The sequence below is a fragment of the Cyprinodon variegatus genome, unplaced genomic scaffold (assembly GCF_000732505.1).
Source record: "Cyprinodon variegatus isolate N-32 unplaced genomic scaffold, C_variegatus-1.0 Scaffold161, whole genome shotgun sequence".
Lineage (NCBI taxonomy): Eukaryota > Metazoa > Chordata > Actinopteri > Cyprinodontiformes > Cyprinodontidae > Cyprinodon > Cyprinodon variegatus.
Window position 1 is genome coordinate 368,456 of NW_015150614.1, and position 15,282 is coordinate 383,737.

Here is a 15,282-nt window from a genome sequence, read left to right on the forward strand (position 1 = left end):
ACGGTTAAGACATGTCCAATTTTGTCTCGCGAGAAAATGCGTGATTTTGGCTCTCGCGCGCTCAAGGTTTTCCTGTTACATTGTAAAATGGCGCTCCGTTGATACAAGCTTTCTGATTTTATTTTGAAGATTCGTTTACGCTCTTTTTCTCAAGTAACTTTGCGCTGAACTCATAATGTAACCCACGTGCAAGTCAGCTACAGATTGAGTGGGAGCGTTATTTCATTTACGAGCGTAATTCGTCTTTGTATACCAGGGTTGCTCGCTGCACACTGGCTGCTAGCATTTTAGCTAACTGTTTAACATTGTCCGTGCAGATTTTCCTTCAAACAGTTGCACATAAACAACGGAGATGGGCTATTTAAAGCTAATAGAGATAGAAAACTTCAAGTCATACAAGGGAAGACAAATCATCGGACCGTTTCACAAGTTTACGGCAATCATCGGACCCAATGGATCGGGTATGTTATGATTAAGAGGGCTAAGGCAAAATGCATACTTTGCTAGGATGGGCTAACGGTAAACAGTCGTTTTGCAGATTTTACTTTAGGCAGCTATGCACCTGGAATGTCAAATTTGTAATATATTGTAAGCGCTTCATGTTTCAGCGAATGCATTGTTATTGCATCGCTATATATTGAGCCACTGTTCTCGTGATTATTAATTACAAAATCAATGCATTGTGCTTTATCAGAGATAAACATTTTCATCTTTAGTTTCAGACTACACTTTTCTATATAGACATTTAAGTGTTGGATACCTCCGATTGTGACTTTTTAAGTTTGATTGGGTATATAATACAATTATTTTTTGTTAAATAATATCAAATGCTTGTCACACATTCAGTAATGTACGAAATGGACCGTTTTAACAATAGCAAGTCTAATGGCCTTTCAGCAAGGCCTTTTTTTGTCTTAAGAAACCACTGCTCAGTAATTCTAGATAGAAACCTTTTAAAAAAACATGCATTTTTCTAAGTTTCAAACACAAATTCACGCACAAGAGTGTCATTTGAAGGGGGCAGCAGCTATTCAAGATTTTAACTTTTTATGTCCTAATATAAGATAAATAAAACGTATAATTAAAAGTTAATCCATGTATGATGTGGATACCTAACGGCTAATCTCATCTCCATTATTTTAGGCAAGTCCAACCTTATGGATGCCATCAGCTTTGTGTTGGCAGAAAAGACCAGTAACCTGCGTGTTAAGACTCTGAAGGATCTAATCCATGGAGCTCCAGTGGGGAAGCCAGCTGCCAACAGAGCTTTTGTCAGCATGGTGTACCAAGAAGATAATGGAGAGGAACGGTCCTTTACTAGGGTTATTATTGGTAGGAATTACTTGTCTGTTCCTGATATTATAGGATATACTCTTTCTGCACGTACCTGTAAGATATGTACAAACAATAACGTTAGCTTTGTTATGAAATTACACTTAATTTGTCCCAGGGGCCTCATCTGAGTATCGCATCAACAATAAAGTGGTTGGACTTCCTGAATATAGTGAGGAGCTGGAAAAACTTGGAATTCTGATCAAGGCCAGGAACTTTCTTGTCTTTCAGGTAAGTGTTTAGTCAATCGCTTCATTCACAGTATTTTACATGAAAGGAATTAGTAGGCCTATAAAGCTAACACACCCCGTCTTTCATCATTGTTTGGTTATAAGTGGTTTAGGGTTAGGGGTTCCATCTTTGGCAAACATGGTTGACCCCCGCAATATTTATATGATGCAGAAACAATTATTGCTTCTGTTTTTTTGGCAGCTGCCTCTGTTTACCTGAGTCTTCATTATTTATTTATTACACCGTAGGGGGCTGTGGAGTCGATTGCTATGAAGAACCCCAAAGAGCGAACAGCACTGTTTGAGGAGATCTCACGTTCTGGAGAGCTGGCACAAGAGTATGACCGCCGAAAGAAGGAGATGGTGAAAGCAGAGGAAGACACACAGTTCAATTATCATCGCAAGAAAAACATTGCAGCAGAGCGCAAAGAGGCCAAGCAAGAGAAAGAGGAGGTAGGAACTTTGAAAAGAATCAAATAAAAAAATCAACTCACTTTTTTAAATTTCATTTTGAACATTTTCAAGTTTCAAGATTCAAATATGTATTTCAATACACAACCCCATTTCCTCTAATATAACCGCATCTTAATAAAGTTGCCACCACCCATCCTTTGCTGATGTCGTGCCAAGGTAGTTATCCCCGCCAGAATTTGTATCCCCTTGCTGGGAGCAAGCATACGATTGAACCCCAGTTGACACAAGCCGCCTCAATGCCACTATGCTGGAGAACTTTAAGCTCAGCAGTTCCAAACAACAGATGATTTTATTTCTTTTTTGAGAACAAACTTCTCATTCATCTTTAGTTGTAATGTTGTTTGCTGTTTTGTGTGATGCTGTCGCTTGCCAAACTGCAACCTAAGAGCTACTGCAGCTACAGAAACTCCGGGGAGCCAAAAATGCACCGTTGTTTTAAAGAAAAATCTATTTATCTTTTTTTTTTAAATGCCCACCACAAAAAATTCAAATGAGTCGAATCCATTTTTTTGGTCCAGGCTTAGTCTTATTGATGCACCTCATTGTTTCTAAAAACATCCCTTTATTTTTGTGTCGAATTTAAATTTGCCTTAAAGTTCAACTTAGTTACGTTTTTGAATGAAAAGTGATTACAATTCTAATCGGATTATTCTCTCCCTTGTGTTTGTCCCTGTCAGGCTGAGCGATACCAACGCCTCAAAGATGAGGTAGCCAGGGCAAGTGTACAGTTACAGCTCTTCAAGTTGTACCACAATGAGGTGGAGATTGAGAAGCTAAATAAAGAGCTGGGTCAGCGAAACAAAGAAATTGACAAGGACCGTAAAAAGATGGACCACGTGGAGGAGGAGCTGAAGGATAAGAAGAAGGAGTTGGGAAGGTTGATGAGGGAGCAGCAGACCATTGAGAAAGAAATAAAGTATGTCCTCACATGATTCAGATAACCTCTAGGTGTCCATACTCACATCCTGTCCCCTGAAATTCACTGATTGTTTTCATCCTGTTTGCAGAGAGAAGGACTCTGAGTTGAACCAAAAGAGGCCTCAGTACATCAAGGCCAAAGAGAACACATCGCACAAAATCAAGAAGCTTGAGGCTGCGAAAAAATCGCTCCAGAACGCCCAGAAGATGTACAAGAAGCGAAAAGCAGACATGGATGAGCTGGATAAGGAGATGAGGGCTGTGGAGTTGGCCAAGCAGGAGTTTGAGGAAAGAATGGAGGAGGAGGCACAGAGCCAGGGCCAGGACCTCACTCTGGAGGAAAATCAGGTCTGATGTGATGCATTCAAAGCTTCCATTGTCTATTAGTTAAATCGAGGTTCAATCAAACCAATAGAAGCCTTCAGGAAAAGAAAGGTTTAACATTTTGAAATCGATTAAATAATTGTAATTAAAAAAAAATCTCTGTCCTCCCTACCTTTTTAATTTCCATTATCATTTAATTCTCATCTTAAGTAATATTTTTGCTTTAGGTCATATTTTTGTTTAATGAGCTCCTAATTTAATTTCAATCAAAAAAATTAGTTTGACTTCTTTCCTCTCCTTGCCCTCAGGTTAAGCAGTACCATCGTCTCAAGGAGGAGGCCAGTAAGCGTGCCGCCACTCTGGCTCAGGAACTGGAGAAGTTCAACCGGGACCAGAAGGCTGACCAGGACCGCCTTGACCTGGAGGAGAGGAAGAAGGTGGAGACAGAGGTAAGGGAACAAAAGACTGTTTTTTTTGTTTTTCTTTCAGCACGGATTTAGAGATTTGAATTTGAGCTGATGCACTTTTGCAAATCTCTTCTTCTCTTCAGGCCAAAATCAAGCAGAAGATTCGTGAAATTGAAGAAAACCAGAAACGTATTGAGAAGCTAGAGGATTACATTACCACTAGCAGGTAATGGTTCTCTATGACCAGATTTATGCTGTTTATTGATCTGATATTATGCTATAGATTACTCCTTCACTCACACATTTACATTATTGAACAACAGACAGTCACTTGATGAGCAGAAGCGCATGGAGGAGGAGTTGACGGAGGAAGTGGAGATGGCAAAGAGGAGGATTGATGAGATCAACATGGAACTTAATCAGGTAACGAAAACGGAAAGAAACATTTTGGTCTTATATATGAATTGTATCAACGCTTTAAAAATTATGTCTGATATTTCTCTTTAGCTTGACTCCAGGTTTTCTCTTCAGCTCATTTGTTTCCTAAAATTGTCCATGACAAATAAAACATCTTTTTACCTGATATCATTGTGCGTGTCAGGTAAAAGAAAACATTGAAACTGTGAGGATAATTCTCACCTAATTTACAAAATACTTATTTGATATTTGTAGAAAATAAAAGGCTTTAGAACATTACCAACATTGTTTTTATTAAGCTACTGTAACATGTAATTAAGCTACTGTAATTATTAAAATGTATTTTTATTTTTACAATAAAAAACATGCTAACAGAGAAGTTGTAAGGCTTTTGAAAATGTCAACTGGTTTAAAACTGGAAAGTTTAGTAAAGCCATACAGAAGTGCTTTAAATCAAAAGTAAGAAGGAACATATATATATATATATATATATATATATATATTTTTATTTTTATTTTTATTTTTTCTGTTTTTTTTTTCTGTTTTTATTTGTAACTACATTCCATCACAGCTTTTTGTATATGTGAGTAACCACCATAACAACCAGTATGATCTGATTCAGTTGCCAAGATTGTAGACTGTGCATGGTAATATGTGAGAAGGAAACCATGACAGGATTGACCTCTGCCTTTGTGACTGGTATGTTCTTCAGGTGATGGAGCAGCTGGGAGACGCCAGGATCGACAGACAGGAAAACAGTCGACAGCAGCGTAAGGCAGAGATCATGGAGAGCATCAAACGGCTCTATCCTGGATCTGTGGCAAGTCAACCCAAACTAATTAATACAACTAAATCAGTCCTTACCAGCTAACCTGTATGCAGTAAATGGTAGAAGAACTGAGAACATGTTTGGATAAAACTATTTGCTGTTCTTTTCTACTTTACAGTATGGCCGCCTGATTGACTTGTGTCAGCCCACTCAAAAGAAATATCAGATTGCTGTCACTAAAGTATTAGGCAAGAACATGGACGCTATCATTGTTGACTCAGAGAAGACTGGTAGAGACTGCATCCAGTACATAAAGGAGCAGAGAGGAGAGCCAGAGACCTTCCTTCCTCTTGACTATTTAGAGGTAACTATTAAACTCCAGATAATATCTGTTGCAAGAGTCATTAGATTGGAAACATGACATGAAGGTTTTATTTTAAAACCTTCATGGGTTTTAGAGTCCTGAATTTAGAACAGACAGGTCTGCTGTAGCCAGGTGTTGCTCCAGGTTTTAATTGGTCCAGCAGCTGTCTTGCAGGTGATTTTCATAAATATTGATCACTAAGTCAGCAGAAAAACTGTTTTCCCTTAGGTTAAACCAACAGATGAAAAACTAAGAGAACTACGAGGGGCCAAGCTGGTGATTGATGTGATCCGATATGAGCCGCCGCACATTAAGAAAGCCCTTCAGTATGCCTGTGGTAATGCTCTGGTTTGTGAGAATGTGGAAGATGCGAGAAGGATTGCTTTTGGAGGCCCTTACAGACATAAGGTAATTAACTTGACTTAAGATTAGAATACTGTTTATTTATGTGTTTTTGATTTTTCTAACATGTCATTGTTTTCCTACGATCAGACTGTAGCCCTGGATGGTACGTTGTTCCAGAAGTCTGGAGTCATTTCTGGAGGAGCCAGCGACCTGAAGGCCAAGGCCAGACGCTGGGACGAGAAGGCGGTAGACAAACTAAAGGAGAAGAAGGAAAAACTTACAGAAGAGTTAAAGGTAACATTAAACAAAGTCAAGAATGGGACTGCATGTTTAGTGTATTTTGTTTTTTATATAAACCATTCCTGTATTTTCTTTGTAGGAGCAAATGAAGGCAAAAAGGAAGGAGGCAGAACTGCGTCAGGTGCAATCTCAGGCACACGGCCTGCAGATGAGACTCAAATACTCCCAGAGCGATCTGGAGCAGACCAAAACCAGGCATCTCTCCCTCAACATGCAGGTACACTCTGCTGCTCCTGATCTGTTCTCTCGTTGTTTTGTTTTTCTCAGTAATAGTGTTTTTTCTAAAAGTTCTGTGTTATCTTTAATGCAGGAGAAATCCAAACTGGAGAGCGAACTTGCAAATTTCGGCCCTCGCATCAATGACATCAAGAGGATTATCCAATCCCGCGAGCGAGAGATCACTGACCTCCGGGACCGCATGAACTTGGTGAGACTCCCTTCGCCTGTTGCTTGTTTACAATCATCCTTTTCTATAATTTAATGTACTTAACTGCTGTTTTGTCTTCTAGGTGGAGGATGAGGTCTTTGTTGAATTCTGTAAGGAGATTGGAGTGAGAAACATTCGAGAGTTTGAGGAGGAGAAAGTGAAGAGGCAGAATGAGATTGCTAAGAAACGGTCAGTCTAGAAATGGAAAATCAGATTCCTCCTTTAACTACAAAATACCTCTTTTCTTGCGATGTTTAACTTATGCTTTTGACTTCAGTCTTGAGTTTGAGACCCAGAAGACCCGTCTGGGAATCCAGGTGGACTATGAGAAGAACCAGCTGAAGGAGGACCAGGAGAAGGTCATGATGTGGGAACAAACTGTTAAGAAAGATGAGGCTGAGATAGAGCGCCTTAAGAAGGTAAATAATTCATTCAAATGAATGAATGAATTTATGGTTTATTTACTTTGATTTCATTTGAGGTGAATCTGACATGTGTTTTTTTTTCTAGGAGGAACACAGACACATGAAAATCATTGATGAGACAATGGCTCAGCTTCAAGACTTGAAGAACCAGCATCTCACCAAGAAATCCGAAGTCAATGATAAAAATCATGAAATGGAGGAGATTCGCAAAAAACTTGGAGGCGCTAACAAGTCTGTACCAACTAATGCCCAGATTATACTTCGTATTGAAACATGGATGAAATATATGATTGTTTTATTATTCCAGAGAGCTAACCCAGCTACAGAAGGAGGTTACTGCCATTGAGACCAAATTGGAGCAGAAGCGCAGTGACCGCCACAACCTGCTGCAGGCCTGCAAGATGCAGGACATCAGGTTGCCACTTCGCTCTGGAACAATGGACGATATCAGCCAGGGAGAAGTATGAAAACATTGAGAAGATGTTTTCGTGTGTGGTGTTTTATTTACAAATGGGATCTGAAAAAAATGAAATTCTTTCCTGTTGTAGGGGAGCTCACAAACGGATGACTCCAGCAGTCAGAGGACGTCCAGCAGCGTTTTGGCTAAAGAAGCTCTAATAGAAATCGACTACAGCAACCTGTCCGAAGATCTGAAGGTAGACCCTACAAATCAAACATTCAAGCATGAAAACTGTGTTTTTATCTGTTGGATCTTATTTTGCTCTCTACATTCTGACCATAGCACTGAGCAGTAAAAGTTAGGCTGATCAAATTTGCCTGATTTCCCACAGGATGCATTGTCGGAAGAGGAGATAAAAGCAGAAACAAACACACTGCAGCAGCGTCTGAATGAGCAGCAGAGCATACTGCAGAGGATCAGCGCACCCAACATGAAAGCCATGGAAAAACTTGAGAGTGTCAGAGACAAGTTTCAAGAAACCAGTGATGGTGCGACAATGGACTTTAGTTTGAAGATTTACAGATGAGATCAAAGGAAGAAATCTGTCTTTGCACGACATTAATAATTACTATCTGATGTAATGATATTTTTGCTGCTTTGTTTCAGAGTTTGAGGCCGCTCGTAAGAGAGCCAAGAAGGCAAAGCAAGCCTTTGAGCAGATCAAGAAAGAGAGATTTGATCGCTTTAATACCTGTTTTGAATCTGTGGCCACCAACATCGATGAAATCTACAAAGCTTTGTCACGTAACAGCAGTGCCCAGGTATGTTTCAGTTATTACCGTGCCCAATCAGAATACAAGGCAACCCAGCATTTAATGTTCTGCTTGATTAAATTCTATGTCAAGTAACAATTTCAGCTTTGGTTAGTTGGTCTGACACCTGGTATTAGAGACTACATCACTTTGGTTCTTCTTCAGGCATTTCTGGGCCCAGAAAACCCAGAGGAACCATACCTGGATGGCATTAACTATAACTGTGTGGCTCCTGGGAAAAGATTCCGACCCATGGACAACCTGTCTGGAGGAGAGAAGACGGTTGCTGCCCTGGCTCTGCTTTTTGCTATTCACAGGTCTGACAGTATATAGAATGAGGAGACATTTTACCTTTCTTTGATAAAATACACAGTACAATCTTTGAAGTGTTTGTAGGTCATATTGGAAAAGTTTAAAAACCTGATAAGAAGATCATTTATGTTAAAATCCCACATTTGCCTTTGTGATTTCTAAATCTTTCCACACCTTAAATCTCTGCATCTTCTGCATCATTATAGCTACAAACCTGCACCCTTCTTTGTCCTGGATGAGATTGATGCTGCTCTGGATAACACAAACATTGGCAAGGTGTGTCCAGCTTTCTCTATTACTGGATTCATTTTAGCAGTGCTCTGAATTCAAAGATTCCTCTTCTTTCTTCTCAAGGTGGCCAACTACATCAAAGACCAGTCAGTGGAGAACTTTCAAGCTATTGTTATTTCTCTGAAAGAGGAGTTCTACACCAAGGCTGACTCTCTAATAGGCGTTTATCCAGAGGTAGGTTTCCCTTATCATTAGCCAATGAACATCATTAATACCAAAAAACATTTTGTATGTTGCCGCAGATTTTAAGTTTCTAACCAGGGCTGGGGAAAGATGCCATAATGTCTGTAAATGTCACAATAATTGACCTTATGCAAACTACAAGGTCACTCCACCTATATAGAAAATCAATCTAGCTGCACAGTAAAACACATTAACTTGGGCATTCAGCCTGGTCAGCAAACATTAATGCAAACACAATGGGCAGATTTCTTTCCCAACATCAAGTCAGTCATTTATGCTTATGGCTTATTATGCTTATGGTATCTCATGCATCATTTTTCATTTTCGGCAGCAAGAACAAACAGGATTTGCAGATCTCATCAGTCTCCTGCTGAAAATTTTTGCCATCCATTTGTGTTTAACATTTATGCAGGGCTGAAAACTCGCTTTAACAGATTATATTTGGTGCCAATCACAATGGAGTGATTTTTTTTTCTTATATACCAAGATAATAATAAACTCATTCTTTTTTCTGTCCACAGCAAGGAGATTGTGTCATCAGCAAAGTGCTCACCTTTGACCTCTCACAGTATCCAGATGCCAACCCAAACCCAAATGAGTGACTTAAGATCGCTCAGTACCATGTTTCATATAGCTCAGAGTTACAGATCATATTTTCTGTAGGTCCTCTATTTTTCTTTTTCTCCGAACTGTTGTATTTTTATGTTGTAGATTAGCCCATAAACCTTCTGTTGCTGTCATAGGGGATGCTTTTTGTTGCTGCAGTAAAAGCTAAGATGTCTGTACATTTAATGAAAACAGCCCTTTCTCAATTCGGACATTATCATTCATTATTTTAATAAAGTATATGTAGTAAAATGATAATGAAACTTTTTAACCAACTGTGGAATTTATACTTTGTGGTAAAATGTAATGCATTTAAAATAAGCAAGACCTTTTATACTGTTTATGCTTTTAATTGCTTTTTCTTTTCTTTTTTGCTTTGCTTAAAGCTTTTTTCTGTCCTCTGTTGTGTTTCCCCAAACATTAATTTCATTTTATTTCTGTGCAACTTTTTTACTTAATCAGGAGCATTTAGTCGTTTTGTGTTGGGTACATTCCTTGGTGTGATGTCTGAATAAAAGCTGCAATTAAAAGTGCAGTCAGATAATTTGGAGCTTTTTGAAGGCAAACAAGTGTAATTATGTCAAAAGCACCCCATGATTTGGTCCTAAAGTAAGCATATTGTCTGAAATCACGTCTGCATAAATGACATGATTCTATCTGGTTGGTTGCCTTTGCTTTAATAAATCTAAGGTGAATTATTTGTGCTCATCTTTTTACTTTTTTTTATTCTGTGTTGTTGATTATCAGCTGCTGTCCTATTTTAAACACCTGCTTCATATGTAAGAAACCCTCTCAGCTGTCCTCTGCCAACCTATTTGTAGAATCCATTTACACAGCCCCCCTTCAAAGACGACTACCAAAGCATCCACATGTCAGGGTTCTTTATTTATATTCAGGGGCAAAAACAGTTAAACAGGCTATTTTCTGTGGGGGTAATGGTGTAAACATAACCTTACTGGTACAGAATCGGTGAGTGAAGATGGGGGTAATTCACACTAGGACTAACTTTAAAACAGTGCATTACAGGCACACCACAGGACATTAAAATTAGAAGACCCCTTAAAAGTTTTAATTCCAACACAACATAAATATAAATTAATTGCAAAACCTGTGAATAAGGCTCTGAATTTTTAAGCTAAACCATTCATACTCCAGGTATGCTAAAGGATAAAAAAGGATAACTTATAACTGTATGGTAAATTTACTGATTTATTATAAACTACATTTATTACAGCTTAGTTTATACAAAATGAACTTCAAAGGACGGTTTTAAATACCGGTAGCAAACCTGATGAAATTGTATCCTTGAACCTACTTTAAAACTCCAGATCCTTTAAATGTGAGTCATAACTGGTGGAAAGGTAAAACTGTTTCCACCATACAGTGTCCTTTCCCACACTCATCAGTAAACTGCAGTGCATTAAAGGCTACTGACATTTTTTGTTTACAATGAGCCTCTGTCACAATCCTGCCTCCTTCAGGGAGGCTAGTGTAAGGCACAATCAAGGTCATCTTCCTTGCGGCTGTCCCCCTCTGTGGAATGGATATCCTCAGAAAATGATCAAATGAAAGAAATGCATCAATCTGCTTACTGTGTGATAATTTTCAGTTTTTATTAAATCCTAATCAGGAAGATGTCTGAGTATCAGATTTATTGATCATCAGTGTACCCAATCCAACCTGTTATTTGACCTGGATTCAGCCCAACAGATACAGATTATCAAAGGGGCGACAAGCTTGATAATACAACTCCCAACGAGCTGAAGTAACTGTCCACATAAGCCAACTAGAACACCTCTACACTTCAGAGTCTCCATGTTTGTTTCTGGCAGGAATAGTGGGAATTTGACGTCTCTTCTTTCTAACTGCTGGCTCAGGCTGACTGGGCTTTTGTCCACTAGGGACAGTGGGAGGTACAGGAACGGGACGACGCTTTTTGATGGAGGGGATGCTGTCAGAGCGTTCATTGAGGATGCCCCTCGCCATGCCTTCCATCGCTGAAACGGGGATCCGCATGGCATCAGCCATCTCCGCCTTAGTCACAGAGACAAAATCAGGGTCTTTGGACAAGGCGACAAGACCTCCCCTTTCAAGAGCCTGAGGGGAAAAGAAACAAATGTTATTTTTACATGGGGAGGCATACTAAAATACATTTTTTTTTTTTCCAAACGTTAGTACCGGTATTTTATTTTTGCAAATTCTAAGTGTCAATAAAATTATGACCCTTTTAGGGGACACCTGTAGAAATAATTAATATGCAGCTTAGGAACTGTATCCCATTACTTAACCAATTTTTTTTATTATTTGAGTGTAAATTAAAATTTGACATCTGCAGAAGATTTGATGTGGTTAAAATTATTGCTCAACATCACACTTAACAAATCATTCGCATAGTGAAGCATGGCAGTGGCACCATCATGCTAAGGGTATTCTTGACGGAAAAAAAGGACAAAGTTATAAATTAATTCCAGGGGAAAATAGGGAAAGGGGTTCACCTTCCTGCACAACATTAGCTTTCCTATCATGATTTGCTGTAACAGATATAATTTTGTGATATCAGAATAAATTTCCATCACATAGAAATTAGTAATTGGAAATGACGTAACAAGATACTCTGCAAATCACTATTACTTTTCAAACACAGAACATCTTTAATTTCTCAAATACTTTTAATGTCTCAAATCAGTATTTCTGTATTTGAGAAATTAAATACATATTTCTCAAATATGTATTTAATTTCTCAAATGCATAAATACTGATTTCCTGCTATAAGCCGTTTTTACATAAAGATTATACAAACTTCTCCGTAATTAGATGTGCAAAAAACTGTTAATCTACCATCCCTGCTGTTTTTCAGACCTGTCAGTATCAATGCCATTAGTTCCTAAACACAATAAAACTAAACAGCTGCTGTCAACTTCTTGTTTTTGTTCTTTTTCTTCTTTTAATTAGAAAAAGAACATAATGGCCTAAGACATAGAATCATAACAGGTGCTGACCTTTTTGTGTGAGGTCAAGTTAGGTTTCCCTCTTACCTCTTGGACGAGCTGATCAGCTGCAGACTTTGAGTTCCTGCTCTGATTGCCGCCATAGTCAGGCTCATAAGGACACTGCATAAGACATGTTATCAAGTATGAGCTGTCACACTCTGTTCACCATCATCCATATTAGATATCATGTCTAGTTTAGGAAAATATACCTGTGTTTCATTTGTTCTTACTGTAAAGTTCCTGGAGTGCCTTAGGTCTGGTAAATAAAACAGGAAAAAAGTACAATTTTAAAATGTATTCTTTAGTTAGATTTCATAAAGATAAGATAAAATCTCTTATCACTTATATGTTGTAGATCTTTTAGCTTGGTGCTTTTCTTTTTCTTAATGATTCACTTACCATTAATTTTTAAGAACTCAGTAAACTATTCAGATCAATCAAAAAAAAAAAAAAAAAAATTTTTTTTTGATAAGGAACATGTAAAGAAACTGAGTTGGTTTAAATCCATTGCAGTAAAGTGTTTGCCAAAGTCTTTCTACCTGCAATGACTTTCACTGGAGTATTATGTGTCAAACCAATACAAAGAAAAATGGGAAACCTGAAGATTGATGATTGAATTCTACACTTCTGACTAAAACCAATAGGGAAGAAATTCAGCTGAACAAGCAGCAAAGGAACAACACAAAAATATACAAAGAAAAGACTAAATTTACAGTGAATGAAGATACTACTATATGTTAAGAAAAATAACTTAATCACTAAATAAGTGGACAATTGAGAGGGGTGATTTTAAGGCAAGTGCAAAATGTCTTTTTATATATTTGTATAAAAACACAGACTATCAGAATGAGTAAAAAAAAGACTATAAAAACAGCAAATATTCAAATATGCATTGGGCTTGTTTGGAGCTTGGATGGTTATAAAGCGTAATGGTCCGAGAAATTAAGATCTCTGTTTACATTTCTTTGTGCTCCAAGGCTACATTAATCTGTCACTGAAGGAGTTGGTCAGCTCTGCAGCAGCTTCATGCATGAACATGGAGGCATTGTGCAAGAGTCATATGGTTTCTCCTCCAGTTCTTCTGTCTCCCAACGTCTGCACTGTGTCAAGGAGCATCCTAGCACAGAGCTGCCCCTAAATTAACCACTTTCTTGCAGCTGTGGATAAGATGCTTCTCAACAAACTCAACACCATAAAAGATGGTCAATGTCAGAACAGCATTAGAAAAGGGTTGGCAGGAATGCATGTCCTGGTTCCATCATGTTCTCCCACCTTACAAATATATAATATTTTGCTTTGGCTTATGACATAAAATCTTGATAAAATACAGTTATATGTGAGGTTATGTTGCTACAAAAAAATAAAAATAAAAATAAATAAATAAAAACATTGTGTGCAAGTAGAGATATGTCACAGTGTCATACCTAGATCCTCATCCCCAGGGGGATTATAGAACTCCTCTGGACTTGCTTCTCTCTCAAAGAAAAATCTGAATGCGGCAAACATAACAGGTCAGACACACGACCAGCTTGTGTCACTCACATCCAACAGGAGTGTGTATGAATACTTACTCTGCGAAGGCATTGTTATTAGTGTTGCTTTTTGGTGCAGTTGTAGGGAAAAAGTCTGCACTGGCCACCAAGGCAGAGGAGTTTGGGGGAGACTCAGACTCAGAGAACTGAAGGGGCCGCTGGTGCGTCATCTGCGAGTTCTGAGCGTCACCATCTTCGGCAGGGAAGGACTCTCCTCGGTTACCAAACAGACCATGTGATCGCTGGAGATACCAACCAAAAGCAGGCAAACCTTTATTTATTGATTCATTATTGATGAAATAAATTACTTCTGATGATTTACGGAATGTGAAGATCAAGAAAATGAAATCCTAACTTGTCTCAAATGCAGTCATGAAATATAGATTAGAAAAAACAAACAGGTTTATATGTTAACAATCAGTGTATAAATTAGTTTCCTACCTGATAAATGGTTTCTTCTGCAGCCTCGCCCATAGCTCCATCCATTTCTTCCTCATTCTGTAAGTCTCCTGAAATTGCCCTGTGCATCTCTGGAGCTGCCTCTTCCTCTATGCTCCTCAAACCCGCCTAAAAGAAAATGGAAGATGACATGAAGATCCCTCTCATATTCTTAAAGATGGAAAGCTAAGAGATATCTAAATACAACTAGAACCTGAATCTCAGGACCCGAGGCGCTCTTCTTAGTGGGACGGTAGCCATAATACTCCTCCTGACGCTTCATGAACTTTCGGAAATGGTCTTGGAGCAGAAAGGTTGCATAGAATTTCCCCACAGTCACCTCGTCATCTGTAAGTCACAGGTCTGTGTGAGAAGTTTTGGTTTGGTGAGTCAAGAGAAAACTGTCTCAGGTCACAGACTGACCTCCAATAGGAGGGATGACCTGGTCCAACAGTTTCATGCTAGTGCGTTTCCAAATTTGCTTTATGATTGCTCTAAGCTCCTCATTGGCCTGCTCAAAGTTTCCTGTAAGAAAAATCACAGTAATGTAAATTTTGAATGAGTGACTTTATTTTTATGATTTTTTGTATGTGCTTCACCTTCTGTTTTGATTTTAAGTGCAGTCCTGACCAATGCGAACAGGGTGGCGTTGAAAGTGACAGTACCGTCACTGTTGAGAGGCATGTTCATCCCAACCAAACGCTAAAGAAAAAAAGACAAATTATTATTCTTTTTATATGTTTACAAAAATTTCTCTAAATAAATTACATTTTATTTTGGGCATTAAATTTTGCATTTAAACTGTTGGTTTTCCAAAGTAGATTTTTCAAGATTTGGTTCAAAGGTTCTATTTCAAGGCTCCAGGGTGGCGCAGTTCGGAGCACGGCAGTAAGAAGGTCCAGGGTTTGATTTTCATAAATAGAGTTTGCATGTTCTTCTTGTGCATGATGATGATGTTCTCGTTGTGCATGATGATGATGATGATG

The 15,282-nt window shown here is 38.5% G+C and overlaps 2 protein-coding genes across 2 annotated transcripts in view; one reads left to right on the forward strand and one right to left on the reverse strand.

Annotated features, from left to right (window-relative positions):
• The first annotated feature begins 53 nt into the window (after nt 1-53).
• smc1a (structural maintenance of chromosomes 1A) lies at nt 54-10,043 on the forward strand. Its single transcript, XM_015377924.1, has 26 exons — nt 54-461; nt 1,144-1,332; nt 1,451-1,563; nt 1,812-2,015; nt 2,714-2,952; nt 3,044-3,302; nt 3,587-3,727; nt 3,829-3,911; nt 4,009-4,108; nt 4,815-4,922; nt 5,050-5,235; nt 5,464-5,643; nt 5,728-5,874; nt 5,960-6,097; nt 6,191-6,307; nt 6,390-6,496; nt 6,585-6,726; nt 6,818-6,963; nt 7,040-7,193; nt 7,281-7,388; nt 7,524-7,680; nt 7,799-7,953; nt 8,110-8,261; nt 8,463-8,532; nt 8,611-8,721; nt 9,252-10,043. Exons 1-26 carry the CDS (start codon nt 353-355, stop codon nt 9,330-9,332), a joined length of 3,696 nt encoding a protein of 1,231 aa, XP_015233410.1. The 5' UTR covers nt 54-352; the 3' UTR covers nt 9,333-10,043.
• Nucleotides 10,044-11,133: 1,090 nt separating this feature from the next.
• Nucleotides 11,134-15,282, reverse strand: part of cacna1s (calcium channel, voltage-dependent, L type, alpha 1S subunit) — a 29,059-nt gene continuing 24,910 nt past the window's right edge. Inside the window, exons 37-45 of the mRNA XM_015377923.1 lie at nt 14,896-14,998; nt 14,720-14,821; nt 14,511-14,644; nt 14,300-14,425; nt 13,898-14,100; nt 13,751-13,815; nt 12,536-12,582; nt 12,372-12,446; nt 11,134-11,433 (exon numbers count right to left, since the gene is read on the reverse strand). Of these exons, the coding sequence (XP_015233409.1) occupies nt 11,134-11,433; nt 12,372-12,446; nt 12,536-12,582; nt 13,751-13,815; nt 13,898-14,100; nt 14,300-14,425; nt 14,511-14,644; nt 14,720-14,821; nt 14,896-14,998 (1,155 nt within the window). The remainder of the gene's footprint in view (nt 11,434-12,371; nt 12,447-12,535; nt 12,583-13,750; nt 13,816-13,897; nt 14,101-14,299; nt 14,426-14,510; nt 14,645-14,719; nt 14,822-14,895; nt 14,999-15,282) is intronic.